This window comes from Aegilops tauschii, chromosome 6 (genome assembly GCF_002575655.3).
Source record: "Aegilops tauschii subsp. strangulata cultivar AL8/78 chromosome 6, Aet v6.0, whole genome shotgun sequence".
Taxonomy (NCBI): Eukaryota; Viridiplantae; Streptophyta; class Magnoliopsida; order Poales; family Poaceae; genus Aegilops; species Aegilops tauschii.
The window spans coordinates 17,017,710-17,037,329 of record NC_053040.3 but is presented as its reverse complement, the minus strand read 5'-3'; the positions used below and the strand labels follow the sequence as shown (position 1 = coordinate 17,037,329).

Sequence of the window (19,620 nt, the reverse complement as noted above, 5' to 3'; positions counted from 1 at the left end):
AAAAGTATATAAAAAGAATAAAAATGAATTAGAAAACAAGGGGCTCGACGACGATGGGCCGGCCCATTACCGTGTGCCGGGAGAAAAAGGGGAAGATCCAGGGATCCATCCCTGGTCTCCCGTGTGGACCACAGCGATCTTAGCCATCACATCACTTGTGTGCTCATGTTATGGAAGTGTATCAGTTTGTAAGAACAGAAACCGGTGGCGATTTTGAAATAAAATGAATCATTTTTTCTTCACTTACCGGTGGCATGATGGGTAATTGTTGTCAATTTCCATGACGAACGGCCAGAAGCAATAATTCCTTTATTATTATTAGAAAAAAGATTACCTAAGACGTAAGATAAGATTTAGATGGCTGGTGCTACCGTGGAGGAAGAATTTATGGTTGAGAGGACACATCTTCCGGTAAAACCAGCGCGTAGCAGTGTGGAAAGGCTATGATATGATATCTGAGGTTTGGTACGAGCACAAAGAGACACCAAGATAAAGCAACAATAGACAAGTCAGACGGAAATCCATGGCTCAAACGAAAAGCTAGTGGAATACGCGTGCAATAGTCGTCGGTCCCTTTTACTCTTGTCGATCTCTCGATCGGGCAGGGACAACAACGGCCGGCGTCTACTTTGACTTGACTGGTCAACGATGATGGCGTGTCAGCAGGTGAATCGAAGCTAGCTTCGGCAGCGGCGATCACGAGGAAGATAGCGTGCGAAGACCATCATCTACTCCAAGTAGTCCTTGAGCTAATCAATGGCGGAGAAGTATTAATTAGGGCCCGTGTCTCATCTCTCGACCACAGTCTGACGACCCACATTGCATGCGCGCGATGGATCCAGCTCCAGCAGCCAGCAAGATGCGGTTCGACTCGCCGGCGTTCCGCGTCCATGAGGACGGCCGCGTGGAGCGCTTCTTTGGCACGGACACCACCGAGCCCGGCTTCGACGCGGCTACCGGCGTCACCTCCAAGGACGTCGTCCTCGACGGCGCCACCGGCGTCTTCGCCCGCCTCTACCTGCCCGCGCTCCCCGACGGCCCCGACCGCGGGAGGAGGCTGCCCATCCTCGTCTACTTCCACGGCGGCGGTCTGGTCCTCGGCTCGGCCGCCTCCCAGATGTACCACGGCTACCTCAACTCCGTCGTCTCAAGGGCCGGCGTCCTGGCCGTGTCCGTCGACTACCGCCTCGCGCCGGAGCACCCGATCCCGGCGGCCTACGAGGACTCCTGGATGGCGCTCGGCTGGGCCGCGTCGAGGGCCGACCCGTGGCTGTCGGAGCACGGCGACGCCGGCCGCATCTTCCTGGCCGGCGACAGCGGCGGCGCCAACATCGTCCACAACATGGCGATCATGGCCGGAAGTGCTGATGATGACAACGGTTTACCCGTGGGGGCGGTGGTGGAGCGGGTGATCCTGCTGCACCCCATGTTTGGCGGGAAGGAGCCGGTGGACGGCGAGGCGGCGGACACGAGATATCACATGGAGAAGCTCTGGGCCCTGATATGCCCGGACGGCGACGGTCTAGGGGTGGACGACCCGAGGCTGAACCCGATGGCTCCTGCGGCGCCGAGGTTGCGCGCGCTGGCTGGCCGGAGGCTGCTCGTCTGCTCGGCCGAGAGGGACTTCGCGCGGGCGAGGGCCGCCGCGTACTATCAGGCTGTCAAGGGGAGCGGGTGGCCTGGCACGGCGGAGTGGGTGGAGTCCCCGGGGGAGGAGCATGGGTTCTTCCTCCTCCAGCCGGAGCGCGACGAGTCGTCGGCCCTCATGGACCGGGTGGTCGCCTTCCTCTCCGGCGAATGATCTAAAGAAGATCGACTTTTCTGGTCAATAATAGATTTTTTTTACCGGTCAATAATACTTTACACAAACTGAAAAAGGGGTGCTGTTTGTGACGGGTCGGTGAATCTCAGCCCTTGATATGCCCTTCTTTAAATATCCAACGACCCACATTTTGTTTCATTCTTCAAAGAATCATACTTTTCTACGGCGGTGGAAAGCCGGGCAATGCACAAAGCCTGCTCTGTCTCCTCCGTGTCGATCGTGTAAACCATACTCACTCCACGATATTGCTCGGACTAGGATTAATTGTTTCTTTAGAGAACACCAGCTCTATACCTTAATTTAAGTTAATTTATTTAATAACTAGTACAAATGCTTGTGTGTTGCACCGGACGAAAAACTGCTTCGTGGGCCATTGTGCATCATTTTTTATATTCAATTAAGATAAACATCGATGATTAGGTTAATTTTGGTAATTTTCTTATTTTTAATAAAAATTGAAAAACTATTTGGGCTTGTCCCAAACAAACACTTGACGTAGATAGTAGGACGTAGTCTCTCCTCTTAGTTTTGCATATGCACATGGAACTATCCGTATAGATTGCACAAACATTATAAAGAAGGACCATCAGACTAATCAAAGTTTTAAATAACGACGAATGAGTCACTAGGAACATTATCAAGACATAGCAAAAGGGCTCGTGCGTTGCAGCGTGTACACAATAAGTTTGACAGTTTGTGTGGTATTAAAAAATGTAACTGTTGTGGTGCACTACTGATAACTCTTTATTTTGACGGCCCTCAAAATTATTCATAAAACCACTTCGACCTTGTTTGAACTTCACATCTAAAAATGGTTTTAGCACAAAACCATATATATCATGGCATCAGGCCATAGATATCACATGTTGCTCAAAGGCTTGTGAAAAAGATTTAAGTTTTTACGCTGTGATTTTTCTTCTGGTCAATATAAACAGACTGTGACAAGATGCTCGGCCACCAGAGGAATTTTCATACCGCTTCATGTTCCTCTTCAACTGCCTTGGTCCTTCATCAAGCAACATGTTGCTTGACACCACTTCCTGAAAGTTGAACAATATTAATTCTCTAGAAATTCCTTGGGATGTTTAGCTGCTTGAACAAATCAATAGAATTGGGGCTACATTTACAACACTTTCAAGCCAAAGAGTTAATTATCACGTAAGTTACTTAATGGCCATCCGAACATATTCCAGGTTGTATGGGGGTCACATCACATGACACTGTTGTTCTACACGGTGACATACAAAAACAACGACTGATTGGCTTGTCTGTATAATTAGAAGAATAGAAGCTTTTCAAGAGATCATCTCTTGGGAGTAATTAAGAATAAAGATAAAGCATTAAACAATTCCCTTAACAATCACAATGTGATTCTACCTTTACAAAATATTTGTATACAACTTTTTATTTTTTTAACACTTTTTACTTCTCCTGGTAAGTTGTAATGATGTAAATCGCTTCAGGTGGTAATCCTGCCTAAAATGTTAGATCAAGGTTGCAAAGAGAACCTTGTGGCACACTCACCTATGAGTAATGATTCGATAAAGATCGGCTTCTGCCTTTCGAGTAATGTTTAGATAATGTAAGGTTAGGATCCCATAATTCCCCCAATAAAGGATATCAAAATAATTCAACAATCTACAAATGATTATGATATACTCGTAGAAGAACTTGGAGATGTTCCCGTAAGAAGCAAGATTCCACCTTCTGCCATTGGCTTTTGGATGATATAATGACATGTATTTATAGGGTCTTCACTGCTGGCACGAGCAAGAAGCACGGAGAGTGGGCATGGCCGAGCAGCAAATAGGATGCAGCCTTGCCAGGGGTGGCGTAGGAACACACTGATAACCACGAATAGAAGTAGCAACAATCAGCTCAACTCACCTCACTTTGTAACAGAAAAATCACACCTACAATGGAAGCAACATAAGTACGTCACCATCCGTCCAACACCAAACCAATGAGCTTTTAGATCTGCGGACCTGCTATTTTGATGTGTTCACTGGAACAATGTACAGTCCGGTAAAAAGTAACGGTTGAAAATAATGCAGAATAATATTCTCTAGCTTAATATACAAAGGAAAATGAAAAGATCATTATGACAAACATGGGAAAGGTTTGAGATAGGTTCTATATCAGTGCTCAAAAAGCCATTGTCTAGCTCAGAAAGTCATTTTACTTTGATAGCATCATCAATTTAATCTTGATTTTCTCAAGTGAATAGCAATTCGTTATCTTCTGGCCTTCTGGAGTTATCTCTTCAAATCGCCACAGTCCCATTTATTTATGGCACCAGGATTTTACCGAGATTTTTCGTTTGAAAGTCCACAATCCCCTCTTTATTTATGACAACTAGGATTTTTCATTCCGCGGCCAACAATCTCCTCTATTTATGCCACCAGGAATTTTCATCTCACAATCTACAATTCCTTTTATTTATTCTTCCAACCGGATATTTATTTCTTTCCTACCCACAACTCACTCTTCGTTAGTTGCTTTGTAGGCTGCTTGTTAATTCTCATACTCACGAACACATACAAATTGATGAAATTAGGTGTAAAGAAGCAAGGTGGGACTATTTATTCTGTTAACAAACTTGTTTGATAAACATGTGTGGAATACGAGAAACTTGGCACGAAAACATCTCGTATGAAAAAAGAGGCCCATGCGAAGGCACAGCTGAAAGATGGACGCCACACGCAGTCGAGCGAAGACTCCAACCCACGCTTTGCATTAATTCCGCTACAAAAATTCATAGCATTATCTTTTTAATTTATTAGAATGTGGCACGTGCAAAGTACTGGCGGTTCTATATATATGTATATACATATATATATATATACATATATATATATATATACATATATATATATATATACATATATATATATATATATACATATATATATATATATATATATATATATAATACAACAAAAACTTTCACAACAGCTAGGTTGCCCGATTGGTTATTTTTTAAAATTTGTAGCACCTGACATGACACATGGGAAGCTAACTGGGCTGAAGGCCCATGAAGCCAGCTAGCGTAGCGCCAAGCCCAGTAATTTTCACATACACTGAAGGAAACAAAGGAACTTTTTTATGTAATTATTAATACCACCTCGGATAGCAAAACATTTAAAAGAAAAATATGGGTGGATGGATGAAAAAGGGACGAAAGTACGGTGGTAAAAAGCGATCCGTGCTTTATTATTGGGTAGAGATAGAGAGGTAGAGATAGAGATTTCCGGACGCAAAAATCGTACCGCATTCATTCATTTTGGATATATCCGGACAGGTAGGGGTTAACGGTTGGTAATGATAGGATCCAACATAGCCCAAGTCCCGACGATGTGTGATTGCACGCTTGGATCTTGGGTACGATCCAACAGCCGGCCCACACGTAGATCCCCGATTCCACAAGGAACCTCTCGGATGCACCGCTTGTCTACGTGCATGCTCCCATTGTCTTCTACCCAAGCACACAAGAGTGAATCAGTCCAATTTGCTACGTACGCAACGCTGCCTCGTGAACATCGATCGTCCGTCGTCCATCCACGGCCATGTTAGTATACGTAGCCAAGCTCTCCACTCCACTGGGTAGGATAGATTAGATATAAAACAGATCCATACGGCCGTGTCTCCTGGCTGAGAAGAGATAAGCCAGCCGCATTGATCCATCGATCGATCGGGGTCAGGTATGGAGCTGCTGTCCAACCGCCCGGCGCACGCCTCTGTGCCGGACAAGTACGTCTTCCCGCCGGAGAAGCGCGCCGCCCTGCTCGACGACGCGCCCAGCTCCGACGTGGCGCTCCCCGTCGTCGACCTCAAGCGTGCCACCCTCTCCGACGCCGGCCGCCGCCGCCTCGTGGCCGAGGAGATCGTCAAGGCCGGCAAGGAGTTCGGCTTCTTCCAGGTATACATACGCTACAACTTATATTCGTACGTATGTTGTGTACTTCTGATCAATCTTGACATGTTTTCGGTCATGCGTGCGTGAACGTGATTGCTTGCAGGTGGTGAACCATGGCGTGGCGGAGGACGTGGTGCGGGCGTTCCGGGAGGCGTCGGCGGAGTTCTTCGCGATGCCGGCGGAGGAGAAGCTGCCCTACTGCTCCGACGACCAGAGCAAGCCCTTCCGCGTCGCCTCCAGCACCTCCTACGACCGGAACCAGACCCGCTACTGGCGTGACTACCTCAAGCTGCGTTGCCACCCGGTCTCCGACGAGCTCGTCGGCCACTGGCCGGCCAGGCCGGAGAGCTTCCGGACCTCCCTCGCCGAGTTCTCCGAACAGGTGCACGAGCTGGCGCAGACGCTGCTGCTGCTCATCGCCGAGGGGCTCGGCCTCGACGGCGGCTTCTTTGCGGGCGACCTCAGCGGCGGCGACACCCAGATGAACGTCAACTACTACCCGCCGTGCCCGGACCCGAGCGTCACGCTGGGCCTGCTCCCGCACTGCGACCGCCACCTCCTCACCGTGCTCTCCCAGGGCGACGTCGCCGGGCTCCAGGCGAGGTACCGCGGGCGGTGGCTGCTCGTCCGCCCGGTCCCGGGCGCCTTCATCATCAACTTCGGGCACCAGATGGAGATCGTCACCAACGGCGTGCTGGCGAGCGTGGAGCACCGCGCCCTCACCAACTCCGCCGTGGCGAGGATGTCCGTGGCGACGCTCATCATGCCCAAGATGGACTGCCTTATCGGCCCGGCGCCGGAGATGGTGAGCGAGGCGAATCCGCCCAAGTTCAGGGAGTTTGTGTTCAGGGAGTTCATGGCGGCGTACGACACCGCCGCTGCTAGCAGGGAGGACGTGCTGGAGTACTTCAGGATCCAACAACACTAGATCGATGCTGATGGATCTACATCTATGCCCAGACTTTCTTCCTAGCAGCTTGATGTACCAAATAAACAGCGGTTTTGCTAAAACTCATTCAGCTGAGAAATTGTTTGGTCTCATTCACTTTGTCTGCCGTCAGATCTAATCACGCTGTGATTTGTTTTTTGTCGATGTGGTGAGCTTCGTAGCGACACGGCGCGGACCGTGAGTTGTTGGGCTAGCGGCCCATTATCTCTTTTTATGTCGCAGTTATTTTCGCTGACAATTAGCGCTTGTCAAAAAAGAAAAAGAGGTGAACTTGTCGTAGGTTTGTAAGGGTTGCTAGCTGTGGGTTACCTTGTCGCTCGTATGGGCCCTTTTCGGCCGTTTTCTTTTTTCTTTTTGCCGGGCCAAGCTGTGTTTTTACGAGCCTTTTCATTGACTGTTGGGATGGTTTGTCACTTGTGGCAATTTCCTCCATTGTAGCAGACCATTGTAGTCTAAAAAAAAAGCAGACCAATGTTTTGTCCCTAAAAATATAGACTAATGTTTGCAATAAGTTTTATTTTCAGACAATAGTGTTTTTGTAATAAGTAAATTAATGTTGCATAATTGGCTTTTTGTTGCGTCCATGTTGTTTTTTCTCAACGCAATGTTTTGTTTGACCATGTATAATTTTTTCTCAATGCAATGTTTTGTATGTGTTAATTGACAATGTTTTTTGCATGTGTTTGTTTTGTTTGACCATGTATAATTTGTGTAATTGTTTTTTACAGGAAATTTGTTTTAAATTTTTTTTGTACAAGAACTTGACACTTCAAAGGTGCAGAACCCCTTTCCCATTTTGCCGCTGATTTTTGTTGTCTAGGCCGTTTTTTCTCAATACAATGTTTTTTCGCTCTTTCATATTCTTATGTTTTCTTCTATTCGAGAGAAAGAGGGAGTGGTGATACGAAAGGGTCCGACTTTTTAATTATTTTCTATTTGTTTTTATAGTTTTACTATTACTCATACGGCTTGTCCTCTGTGTGTAACTGCACGAGTTGTCAAATTATGTGTAATCAAAAAGAGCCGTGGCATAAATTTTCTAATGTTCAACCAATTAATTTTATAGTTAAAATTTTGCTTTCATTATTATTATTTCTGGAAGGGTGTTTATTATTTAGGGGTGCAGGTGGGGGGGGGGGGGTGTTTGTAGTTGCAACCACTATAACTAGTCCTACTCAACCGCAACTGCAAGGGGTATAAAGCGACCACAACTAGGGTTGTGGAGGGTTGTCGGAGGTTATCAACGTTGGGCCTTTTTTTAGGGGGGGGGGGGTGTTTGTAGTTGCAACCGCCACAACTTAACTACAACTGCAAGTCGTCCTACTCAAGTGCAACTTCAAGGGGATAAAGCAATGGCAGCCAGGGTTGGGGGAGGTTGTCGGGGGGGGGGTGCGGGGGTGTCGGCCGTGGGTGGGTTTTCTAGGGGGGGTGGGGGTTGTTTGTAGTTGCACCTGTACCCCCCTAGTTGTGTGCCCGTACTCTTGTTGGGTCCTATTCGTGGCCCCCAGCTGCAAGTTGACCATCAACTCGCAACTACGGGGATGTGTGCTGTGTGTGTGTGTGTGTGTCGAGGGTCCCCAATTGCATGTCGGTAACCGACTTGCAACTAGGAGTGTTGTGTGTGTTTGTCTATTTGTCAAGGGGTCCCTAGTTGCATGTCAAACATCGACTCGCAACTAGGGCCCAAGTTGCATGTCGATAATTGACTCGCAACTGGGGTGTGTGTGTGTGTTATTTTTATGAAAGTGTCCCTAGTTGAATGTCAACCATTGACTCGCAACTAGGTGTGTGCGTGTGTGTATTGTGGAGAACCCCCAGTTGCAAGTTGACCATCGACTCGCAACTAGGGGGTACATGTGTGTGTGTGTGTGTGTGTGTGTATGTTTTGTCGTGGTCCCTAGCTGCATGTCAATAATCGACTCGCAACTAGAAGTGCGTGCATGTGTGTGTGTCTTTTTGTCAAGGGGCCCCCAGTTGCATCTCAACCGCCGACTTGTAACTAGGGTGTGTGTGTGTTTGTTGAGGACCCCTAGTTGCAAGTTGCCCATCGACTCGCAACTAGGGGATGTGTGCGTGTGTGTGTGTGTGTGTGTGTGTGTTTTATTCGTGGCCCCCAGTTGCAAGTTGACCATCGACTCGCAACTAGGGGGAGATGTGTGTGTGTGTGTGTGTGTGTGGAGGGTCCCCAATTACATGTCGATAACCGACTTGCAACTAGAGGTGTGTGTGTGTGTCTTTTTGTCAAGGGGTCCCTAGTTGCATGTCAAGCATCGACTCGCAACTAGGGTCCCCAGTTGCATGTCAAGCATCGACTCACAACTAGGGTCCAACTAGGATCCCTAGTTGCATGTCGATAATCGACTCGCAACTGGGGTGTGTGTGCTTCTTTTATTAAAGTGTCGCCAGTTGAATGTCAACCATCCACTCGCAACTAGGTGTGTGTGTGTTTGTTGAGAACCCCCAGTTGCAAGTTGACCATCGACTCGCAACTAGGGAGATGTGTGTGTGTGTGTGTGCGTGTGTGTGTGTGGAGGGTCCCCAACTAGGAGTGTCGTGTGTTTTTCTATTTGTCAAGGGGTCCCTAGTTGCATGTCAAGCATCAACACGCAAGTAGGGGATGTGTGTTTGTTGTGGATCCCCAATTGCAAGTTGCCCATCGACTCGCAACTAGGGTTGTGTGTGTGTGCATGCGTGTGTGTGTGTGTGTGTGTGTGTTTTATTCATGGCCCCTAGTTGCAAGTTGACCATCAACTCGCAACTAGGGGGTTGTGTGTCTATTGAGGACCCCCAGTTGCAAGTTGCCCATCGACTCGCAATTAGGGGGTGTTGTGTGTGTGTGTGTGTGTGTGTGTTTTATTCGTGTCCCCTAGTTGCAAGTTGACCATCAACTCGCAACTAGGGGTCTTGTGTGTGTCTTTTGTTGTGGCCCCCAGTTGCAACCCGCTCATCGACTCGCAACTAAGGATGTGTGTGTGTGTGTGTTTTGTTGTGGCCCCCAGTTGCACCCCGCTCATCGACTCGCAACTAAGGATGTGTGTCTGTCTATGTGTGTGTGTGTGTGTGTGTGTGTAGAGGGTCACTAGTTGCATGTTGATAACCGACTCACAACTAGAGGTGTGTGTATGTCTTTTTGTCAAGGGTCCCCAGTTGCATGTTGACCATCAAACTCGCAACTAGCAGGTGTGTGTTTGTTGAGAACCCCCAATTGCAAGTTGACCATCAACTCGCAACTATGGTGTGTGTGTGTGTGTGTGTGTGTGTGTGTGTATTTCTCAAGGGATCCCCAGTTGCATGTCAAGCATCGACTCACAACTAGGGGGTGTGTGTGTTTGTTGAGGACCCCCAATTGCAAGTTGACCATCAACTCGCAACTAGGGGATGTGTGTGTGTGTGTGTGTGTTGACAGTCCCCAATTGCATGTTGGTAACCGGCTTGCACTAGAGGGGTGTGTGTGTGTGTGTGTCTTTTTCTCAAGGGGTCCCCAGTTGCATGTCAAGCATCGACTCACAACTAGGGGGGTGTGTGTTTGTTGAGGACCCCCAGTTGCAAGTTGCCCATCGACTCGCAACTAGGGGTGTATGTGTGTGTGTGTGTTTGTTGAGGGTCCCCAATTGCAAGTTGCCCATCGACTCGAAACTAGAGGGGTGTGTGTTTGTTGACAAGAGTTCACAAAAACCGGGCACATGCAACTGGGGAACCCTTGAGAAAACGCCTGTACTCATCATACTCAGTCGTACAACTGCAACTCATCATACTCAGGCGCAACTGCAAGAGGTATGAAGCGCCCGCAACTGAGTTGGGAGAGGGTTGTCGGTGGTTATCGACGGTTTTATCTTAGCATCACATAGGTGTGGTTTCTATCATTTCCCTTGACGGTGGGTGCATACAAGCACTTTTCATTTTGGCCCCTTTTTGTGTTTTATTTCTCGGAATGCACAAACCATCTCTGGTATTTCCCGCATGAAAACACATAATGTTTTTGAATATATATATATATGTATATATATAAATATATATAAATATATATATATATATATATATATATATATATATATATATATATATATATATATATATATATATATATATTTGATCCTAGTTTCACACCATTGAACGCTTATAGTTGTATCATCGTGGATCATACACAATAATTTATTTTGATATAGTCGCCAGCAAACATTACTCGTGCAACTAACTTTTCTTCTTATATCATTTTTTGTTTACATTTGTTTCTTTACTATATATTTTGTTGCCTTGAGTGAAAAAACAACTATAAATGCCTCGGCTTAATGAACACAATATATCAGGCAAAACTATTTTTAATTTGCAATCCAGGAGGAAGCTGTAATTTTTCAAAGTTTCCTCTTTTGTTAGTGACACACACATGCAAATCTTCATGTGATTGTTGACCGAGCATGAAAGTCGTCAGCTTGTGGCCAGCCCTTTTTGTCGCGACGTTGTGCAGCCCGAGTAATTGACAGACAGAAAGGAAAAATTTAGCGTGACGCCCCATCCACAACACCCCACACACAAGTAGACTTGCAAGCCAATTTTTTTCCATTGTCAGGTTAGTATCCACTGTATGTCAAGACAACACTCACGCCGGAATTACAACAAGCGTTCAGTGCAAAAAAAATGATTTTCTAACTTTTTAATATATTTTTTAAGAAAAACTGGGTGCAGTGCGCGCTTAATATACTGGCTAAGTACATAGTTACAAGAAAAATAGGAAAATCGTGTGGCAATGGACTAATAATATGCTCATCCAATTCATAGATGGTTGTAGGCCTATTTTTTGTTCCAAATGGATTGAATACACATACACACACAAAAAATAAAAATAAAAGAGAGACACGGACAAGCCTGGACACACAGTTCAGCCCACTAATGGCCCATAACGACCGCACCTGGAAAGAAAACCAGCCGCCTATCGAGGCATAAGCTATCGATCACGGTGCCTAAAAAAAACCTATCGATCACGGAGGTACAATACCAGTATCAATACATGATGATGTCATCCTGATGTCATCCGAATGAGACCAAACTATATCTCATTCAACTGAGTTCCAGGCGCTCCCAACAGCGGTTTTGCTAAAACTCATTCAGCTGAGAAATTGTTTGGTCTCATTCACTTTGTCTGCCGTCAGATCTAATCACGCTGTGATTTGTTTTTTGTCGATGTGGTGAGCTTCGTAGCGACACGGCGCGGACCGTGAGTTGTTGGGCTAGCGGCCCATTATCTCTTTTTATGTCGCAGCTATTTTCGCTGACAATTAGCGCTTGTCAAAAAAGAAAAAGAGGTGAACTTGTCGTAGGTTTGTAAGGGTTGCTAGCTGTGGGTTACCTTGTCGCTCGTATGGGCCCTTTTCGGCCGTTTTCTTTTTTCTTTTTGCCGGGCCAAGCTGTGTTTTTACGAGCCTTTTCATTGACTGTTGGGATGGTTTGTCACTTGTGGAAATTTCATCCATTGTAGCAGACCATTGTAGTCTAAAAAAAAAGCAGACCAATGTTTTGTCCCTAAAAATATAGACTAATGTTTGCAATAAGTTTTATTTTCAGACAATAGTGTTTTTGTAATAAGTAAATTAATGTTGCATAATTGGCTTTTTGTTGCGTCCATGTTGTTTTTTCTCAACGCAATGTTTTGTTTGACCATGTATAATTTTTTCTCAATGCAATGTTTTGTATGTGTTAATTGACAATGTTTTTTGCATGTGTTTGTTTTGTTTGACCATGTATAATTTGTGTAATTGTTTTTTACAGGAAATTTGTTTTATAATTTTTTTTGTACAAGAACTTGACACTTCAAAGGTGCAGAACCCCTTTCCCATTTTGCCGCTGATTTTTGTTGTCTAGGCCGTTTTTTCTCAATACAATGTTTTTTCGCTCTTTCATATTCTTATGTTTTCTTCTATCCGAGAGAAAGAGGGAGTGGTGATACGAAAGGGTCCGACTTTTTAATTATTTTCTATTTGGTTTTATAGTTTTACTATTACTCATACGGCTTGTCCTCTGTGTGTAACTGCATGAGTTGTCAAATTATGTGTAATCAAAAAGAGCCGTGGCATAAATTTTCTAATGTTCAACCAATTAATTTTATAGTTAAAATTTTGCTTTCATTATTATTATTTCTGGAAGGGTGTTTATTATTTAGGGGTGCAGGTGGGGGGGGTGTTTTGTAGGAGATATGCCCTAGAGGCAATAATAAATGATATTATTTATCTCCGAGTTCATAATTATGTTTATGTTCCATGCTATAACTGCAATGATTCTCGAGTCTGCAATATCCACGAGGCTCGGAGGAAGACTCATATGCACGTGTGGAATAATAAACGGTAAGAAGTATTCCTAGTCTGGCCTCTAAGACTAGCTCAAGTGTTGCATGATGATTCTGTTTTCCTGGTCATGGGCATGTCTATGCCAGCAACTTTGAGGGCACAATGTTAAGAGAACATTTGTGGTGAATCGACCCGGATTGATGTTATGCTATGAGATTCATTCGTCACAAGTTTATTGGTACATAACACAGAGATGGTTAACGTTTGCATGATTCCTTAGACCATGAGAGTATCGAGTTTCTTCATGCTTGCTTCATGAACTTTGGGGTTTGTTAAACGTCATCCGTAAATGGGTGGCTATTACGACGGCTTACGGGTTCATGGAAAAGTGTGTCAAGTAACTTGATAGCTCAAGATTGGGATTTGCTCCTCCGACGATGGAGAGATATCTCTGGGCCCTCTCGGTGTTACGGTATCCATCATCGTCTGGCCAGACACTTTGTGATTTGATCACGGGGATGCCGGAATACGATAACGAGAAAAGAGAACAATACCGGTAACGAGGTAACTAGCATAGTGGACAAGTTGTTGATCCACGGGAATGCCAACATGTCTCACCTCAGGTATTTGTAACATATCGTGAAGCAACAGGAATAGCACACGGCAACTGGAGGTTCACTCGAATATTTATTCGTGTGGGTATAGGGGTCAATATGGGTGTCCACGGCTCCGATGTTGATCATTGATCGGAAGGGGTTCCGGGTCATGTCTATACTTCACCGAACCTATAGGGTCACACGCTTAAGGGTCATCTATCTGCTGAATACTAGACAGGGAGTCTAAGAGAAAATCACCGAAAAAGTTTCGGACACCGAAAAGTTTCGGACAGCGGAATCGTACCGTAGAGAGAGGTCATCGGATAAGTTTCGATGATACCGAAAAGTTGTTTCGGGATACACCATTAAGTCAAATTGGTTTCGGCACATGCCTGATAATTCTTGGAGGATGCCAGAATCATTCTGGAAGCTTTTTGGAATTTTCTGAGATAAAAACCGGAAATGTTCCGGAGCTGCCGGAGCCACTTCAGATGCGTTTCGCAGATGAAAATCACTAAAACCGGAATTGTTTCGGAACGCGTTGAAAATCATTTTAGTGGGTACTGGAAATGTTCTTAGCCCACATAAATATTTTCAGTTCGATCAGACGCTGAAAAATGTTGTCGTGAATAGTGAAAATTAGCTTTATGGTTACTTTATGGAAAGCCACCTTTTGGGGCTTTGCTCCAAAAGATCTTGGGGATGACATGGATGGATAGGAGCCATTTTTTGGGCCCCTCATGGGGGTGTGGCCGGCCACATGGGGTATCCCCCCTTGGGGACCCTCTTGTTCCTTCGTTTCACTCCTAGGTCCTTGTGGAAGGACTTCATTCATGTGCATTTTGGGTTTTTTGTGAAACTACCCTACCCCCTTGGGATTTCCTATAAATAGAGGTGGAGGGGCAGCCCTCCACACTCATCCCTTGCTCTCATACACATGCCATGCATTATCTGGCTTCTTCTCTCCCTCCCACGAAAAGAGTTTCTTAGAGCCGTAAGGCTGTCTAGGTTCCGGCAGGAACTAGTTCTGGACGGCGAAGCCCTGCCAGATAGATGACACCGTATGTGTGCAACTCTGTAGAGAGATCGTAGTTTCGGTCTTAGTTCGTGAGTGCCTCCCGAAGGGCTGTCCGTGTGACCGTCCAAGTTTCGAAGGTCCTCCCGAAGGGCTGTCCGAGTGACCGTTCGAGTTTCGAAGGTCCTCCCGAAGGGCTGTCCGCGACACCGTCCGGGGGGCTGTTCGACCGCCTCCCGGAGGGCTGTCTGAGGAGCAGATGAGGTTATACATCCTCGCGGTTGGGAGGTTGTAAATCCTAGCTGCGGGGATCTGCACCGCCGATCGTCATCGACTCTACTTCCCGCTGCGCTACGAGTCGGTAACGAAAAAGATCAAACCATGTATGCAGTCTCCATAGTGGTCCTGGGCTGGTGCGTAGGTCGGAATTTTTTTGTTTTCTGCTGCGTTACCCTACATGTTTGTAGTTGCAACCACTATAACTAGTCCTACTCAACCGCAACTGCAAGGGGTATAAAGCGACCACAACTAGGGTTGTGGAGGGTTGTCGGAGGTTATCAACGTTGGGCCTTTTTTTAGGGGGGGGGGGGTTGTTTGTAGTTGCAACCGCCACAACTTAACTACAACTGCAAGTCGTCCTACTCAAGTGCAACTTCAAGGGGATAAAGCAATGGCAGCCAGGGTTGGGGGAGGTTGTCGGGGGGGGTGTCGGCCGTGGGTGGTTTTTTTAGGGGGGGTGGGGGTTGTTTGTAGTTGCACCTGTACCCCCCTAGTTGTGTGCCTGTACTCTTGTTGGGTCCTATTCGTGGCCCCCAGCTGCAAGTTGACCATCAACTCGCAACTACGGGGATGTGTGTTGTGTGTGTGTGTGTCGAGGGTCCCCAATTGCATGTCGGTAACCGACTTGCAACTAGGAGTGTTGTGTGTGTTTGTCTATTTGTCAAGGGGTCCCTAGTTGCATGTCAAGCATCGACTCGCAACTAGGGCCCAAGTTGCATGTCGATAATTGACTCGCAACTGGGGGGTGTGTGTGTGTTATTTTTATGAAAGTGTCCCTAGTTGAATGTCAACCATTGACTCGCAACTAGGTGTGTGCGTGTGTGTATTTGTGGAGAACCCCCAGTTGCAAGTTGACCATCGACTCGCAACTAGGGGGTACATGTGTGTGTGTGTGTGTATGTTTTGTCGTGGTCCCCAGCTGCATGTCAATAATCGACTCGCAACTAGAAGTGCGTGCATGTGTGTGTGTCTTTTTGTCAAGGGGCCCCCAGTTGCATCTCAACCACCGACTTGTAACTAGGGTGTGTGTGTGTTTGTTGAGGACCCCTAGTTGCAAGTTGCCCATCGACTCGCAACTAGGGGATGTGTGTGTGTGTGTGTGTGTGTTTTATTCGTGGCCCCCAGTTGCAAGTTGACCATCGACTCGCAACTAGGGGGAGATGTGTGTGTGTGTGTGTGGAGGGTCCCCAATTACATGTCGATAACCGACTTGCAACTAGAGGTGTGTGTGTGTGTCTTTTTGTCAAGGGGTCCCTAGTTGCATGTCAAGCATCGACTCGCAACTAGGGTCCCCAGTTGCATGTCAAGCATCGACTCACAACTAGGGTCCAACTAGGATCCCTAGTTGCATGTCGATAATCGACTCGCAACTGGGGTGTGTGTGCTTCTTTTATTAAAGTGTCGCTAGTTGAATGTCAACCATCCACTCGCAACTAGGTGTGTGTGTGTGTTTGTTGAGAACCCCCAGTTGCAAGTTGACCATCGACTCGCAACTAGGGAGATGTGTGCGTGTGTGTGTGTGCGTGTGTGTGTGTGTGGAGGGTCCCCAACTAGGAGTGTCGTGTGTTTTTCTATTTGTCAAGGGGTCCCTAGTTGCATGTCAAGCATCAACTCGCAAGTAGGGGATGTGTGTTTGTTGTGGATCCCCAATTGCAAGTTGCCCATCGACTCGCAACTAGGGGGTGTGTGTGTGCATGCGTGTGTGTGTGTGTGTGTGTGTGTGTTTTATTCATGGCCCCCAGTTGCTAGTTGACCATCAACTCGCAACTAGGGGGTTGTGTGTCTATTGAGGACCCCCAGTTGCAAGTTGCCCATCGACTCGCAATTAGGGGGTGTTGTGTGTGTGTGTGTGTTTTATTCGTGTCCCCTAGTTGCAAGTTGACCATCAACTCCCAACTAGGGGTCTTGTGTGTGTCTTTTGTTGTGGCCCCCAGTTGCAACCCGCTCATCGACTCGCAACTAAGGATGTGTGTGTGTGTGTGTGTTTTGTTGTGGCCCCCAGTTGCACCCCGCTCATCGACTCGTAACTAAGGAGGCGTGTCTGTCTATGTGTGTGTGTGTGTAGAGGGTCACTAGTTGCATGTTGATAACCGACTCACAACTAGAGGTGTGTGTATGTCTTTTTGTCAAGGGTCCCCAGTTGCATGTTGACCATCAAACTCGCAACTAGCAGGTGTGTGTTTGTTGAGAACCCCCAATTGCAAGTTGACCATCAACTCGCAACTATGGTGTGTGTGTGTGTGTGTGTGTGTGTGTGTATTTCTCAAGGGATCCCCAGTTGCATGTCAAGCATCGACTCACAACTAGGGGGTGTGTGTGTTTGTTGAGGACCCCCAATTGCAAGTTGACCATCAACTCGCAACTAGGGGATGTGTGTGTGTGTGTGTTGACGGTCCCCAATTGCATGTTGGTAACCGGCTTGCACTAGAGGGGTGTGTGTGTGTGTGTGTCTTTTTCTCAAGGGGTCCCCAGTTGCATGTCAAGCATCGACTCACAACTAGGGGGGTGTGTGTTTGTTGAGGACCCCCAGTTGCAAGTTGCCCATCGACTCGCAACTAGGGTGTATGTGTGTGTGTGTTTGTTGAGGGTCCCCAATTGCAAGTTGCCCATCGACTCGAAACTAGAGGGGTGTGTGTTTGTTGACAAGAGTTCACAAAAACCGGGCACATGCAACTGGGGAACCCTTGAGAAAACGCCCGTACTCATCATACTCAGTCGTACAACTGCAACTCATCATACTCAGGCGCAACTGCAAGAGGTATGAAGCGCCCGCAACCGAGTTGGGAGAGGGTTGTCGGTGGTTATCGACGGTTTTATCTTAGCATCACATAGGTGTGGTTTCTATCATTTCCCTTGACGGTGGGTGCATACAAGCACTTTTCATTTTGGCCCCCTTTTGTGTTTTATTTCTCGGAATGCACAAACCATCTTTGGTATTTCCCGCATGAAAACACATAATGTTTTTGAATATATATATGTATATATATATATATATATATATATATATATATATATATATATATATATATATATATATATATATATATATATATTTGATCCTAGTTTCACACCATTGAACGCTTATAGTTGTATCATCGTGGATCATACACAATAATTTATTTTGATATAGTCGCCCAGCAAACATTACTCGTGCAACTAACTTTTCTTCTTATATCATTTTTTTGTTTACATTTGTTTCTTTACTATATATTTTGTTGCCTTGAGTGAAAAAACAACTATAAATGCCTCGGCTTAATGAACACAATATATCAGGCAAAACTATTTTTAATTTGCAATCCAGGAGGAAGCTGTAATTTTTCAAAGTTTCCTCTTTTGTTAGTGACACACACATGCAAATTTTCATGTGATTGTTGACCGAGCATGAAAGTCGTCAGCTTGTGGCCAGCCCTTTTGTTGCGACGTTGTGCAGCCCGAGTAATTGACAGACAGAAAGGAAAAATTTAGCGTGACGCCCCATCCACAACACCCCACACACAAGTAGACTTGCAAGCCAATTTTTTTCCATTGTCAGGTTAGTATCCACTGTATGTCGAGACAACACTCACACCGGAATTACAACAAGCGTTCAGTGCAAAAAAAATGATTTTCTAACTTTTTAATATATTTTTTAAGAAAAACTGGGTGCAGTGCGCGCTTAATATACTGGCTAAGTACATAGTTACAAGAAAAATAGGAAAATCGTGTGGCAATGGACTAGTAATATGCTCATCCAATTCATAGATGGTTGTAGGCCTATTTTTTGTTCCAAATGGATTGAATACACATACACACACAAAAAATAAAAATAAAAGAGAGACACGGACAAGCCTCGACACACAGTTCAGCCCACTAATGGCCCATATTAACGACCGCACCTGGAAAGAAAACCAGCCGCCTATCGAGGCATAAGCTATCGATCACGGTGCCTCAAAAAAAACCTATCGATCACGGAGGTACAATACCAGTATCAATACATGATGATGTCATCCTGATGTCATCCGAATGAGACCAAACTATATCTCATTCAGCTGAGTTCTAGGCGCTCCCAATAAACAGAGCTCCTAAGCGTTGAACTCTCGTGTGGTTGCATCTTCTTGATGCCATGCCACAAATTAATGAACTTTCGTATGTGCTTTTGTCTATGGTTATGTGCATCAATCCATGAAGAATCCAAGGGTAATCCTCCCTTTCGAGGAAAAGAAATGTGGACCTGTGCATGGTTGCGTACGTAGAGATGGTGCTAAAAATCAATAAAGCTTTCATCATCTTTTTTTTTTCTTCAAAAGACCAAATAAAACAAAGGGAAATGGCAAATTGTATGGAGTGTCTTGCAATGGTGCCTTCAACTTTGGGAATGCACTCGATAATGCTGATGAATTCTTTGGCTCATAGTTACCCAGATTTTTTTGGGTCTCGAGGTTGGCACCATCGGATATTTCGTTTCCAGTGATGGCCATACCCGGCATCAAGAAAGAAACATTCAGGTGTCCCAGGTGTGAACCATATTTTGGGCCTCTAGAGTGATGAGGGTAGCGGGTTCTGATGTGATCCGATCTTTCCTTTGTGTAAACAAGGATGTTATGCGTACTAGTAGAATGCACATACGTTGCCACGGGCAATGGATATTTGTTTTTTCAGTTAAAATATAAGATATTGCATGTCAAACTTCAAATGTATAGAAATGATCTTGCATTATTCAACAAAAAATTGAAAAAGAAATATTTTTTGACATTATGAACAAAAATTTAAAACACGTTTTTTTCAA

General features: G+C 45.7%; 2 protein-coding genes across 3 annotated transcripts; both read left to right on the top strand.

Annotated features, from left to right (window-relative positions):
* The first annotated feature begins 569 nt into the window (after window positions 1-569).
* On the top strand, window positions 570-1,960 carry LOC109735391 (2-hydroxyisoflavanone dehydratase). Its single transcript, XM_020294601.4, has one exon. It carries the CDS (start codon window positions 824-826, stop codon window positions 1,799-1,801), a length of 978 nt encoding a protein of 325 aa, XP_020150190.1. The 5' UTR covers window positions 570-823; the 3' UTR covers window positions 1,802-1,960.
* Window positions 1,961-5,413: 3,453 nt separating this feature from the next.
* On the top strand, window positions 5,414-18,997 carry LOC109735390 (2'-deoxymugineic-acid 2'-dioxygenase). 2 transcript variants are annotated; one of them, XR_006664915.2, is made up of 3 exons: window positions 5,414-5,741; window positions 5,842-6,737; window positions 18,914-18,997. XR_006664915.2 is itself a non-coding variant. In XM_020294600.4 (2 exons), exons 1-2 carry the CDS (start codon window positions 5,526-5,528, stop codon window positions 6,664-6,666), a joined length of 1,041 nt encoding a protein of 346 aa, XP_020150189.1. In that variant the 5' UTR covers window positions 5,416-5,525; the 3' UTR covers window positions 6,667-6,825. The 2 variants fall into 2 exon arrangements, 1 of the variants encoding a protein (XP_020150189.1); XM_020294600.4 differs by lacking the exon at window positions 18,914-18,997 and having other exon boundaries at window positions 5,416-5,741; window positions 5,842-6,825.
* The last annotated feature ends 623 nt before the right edge of the window (window positions 18,998-19,620 follow it).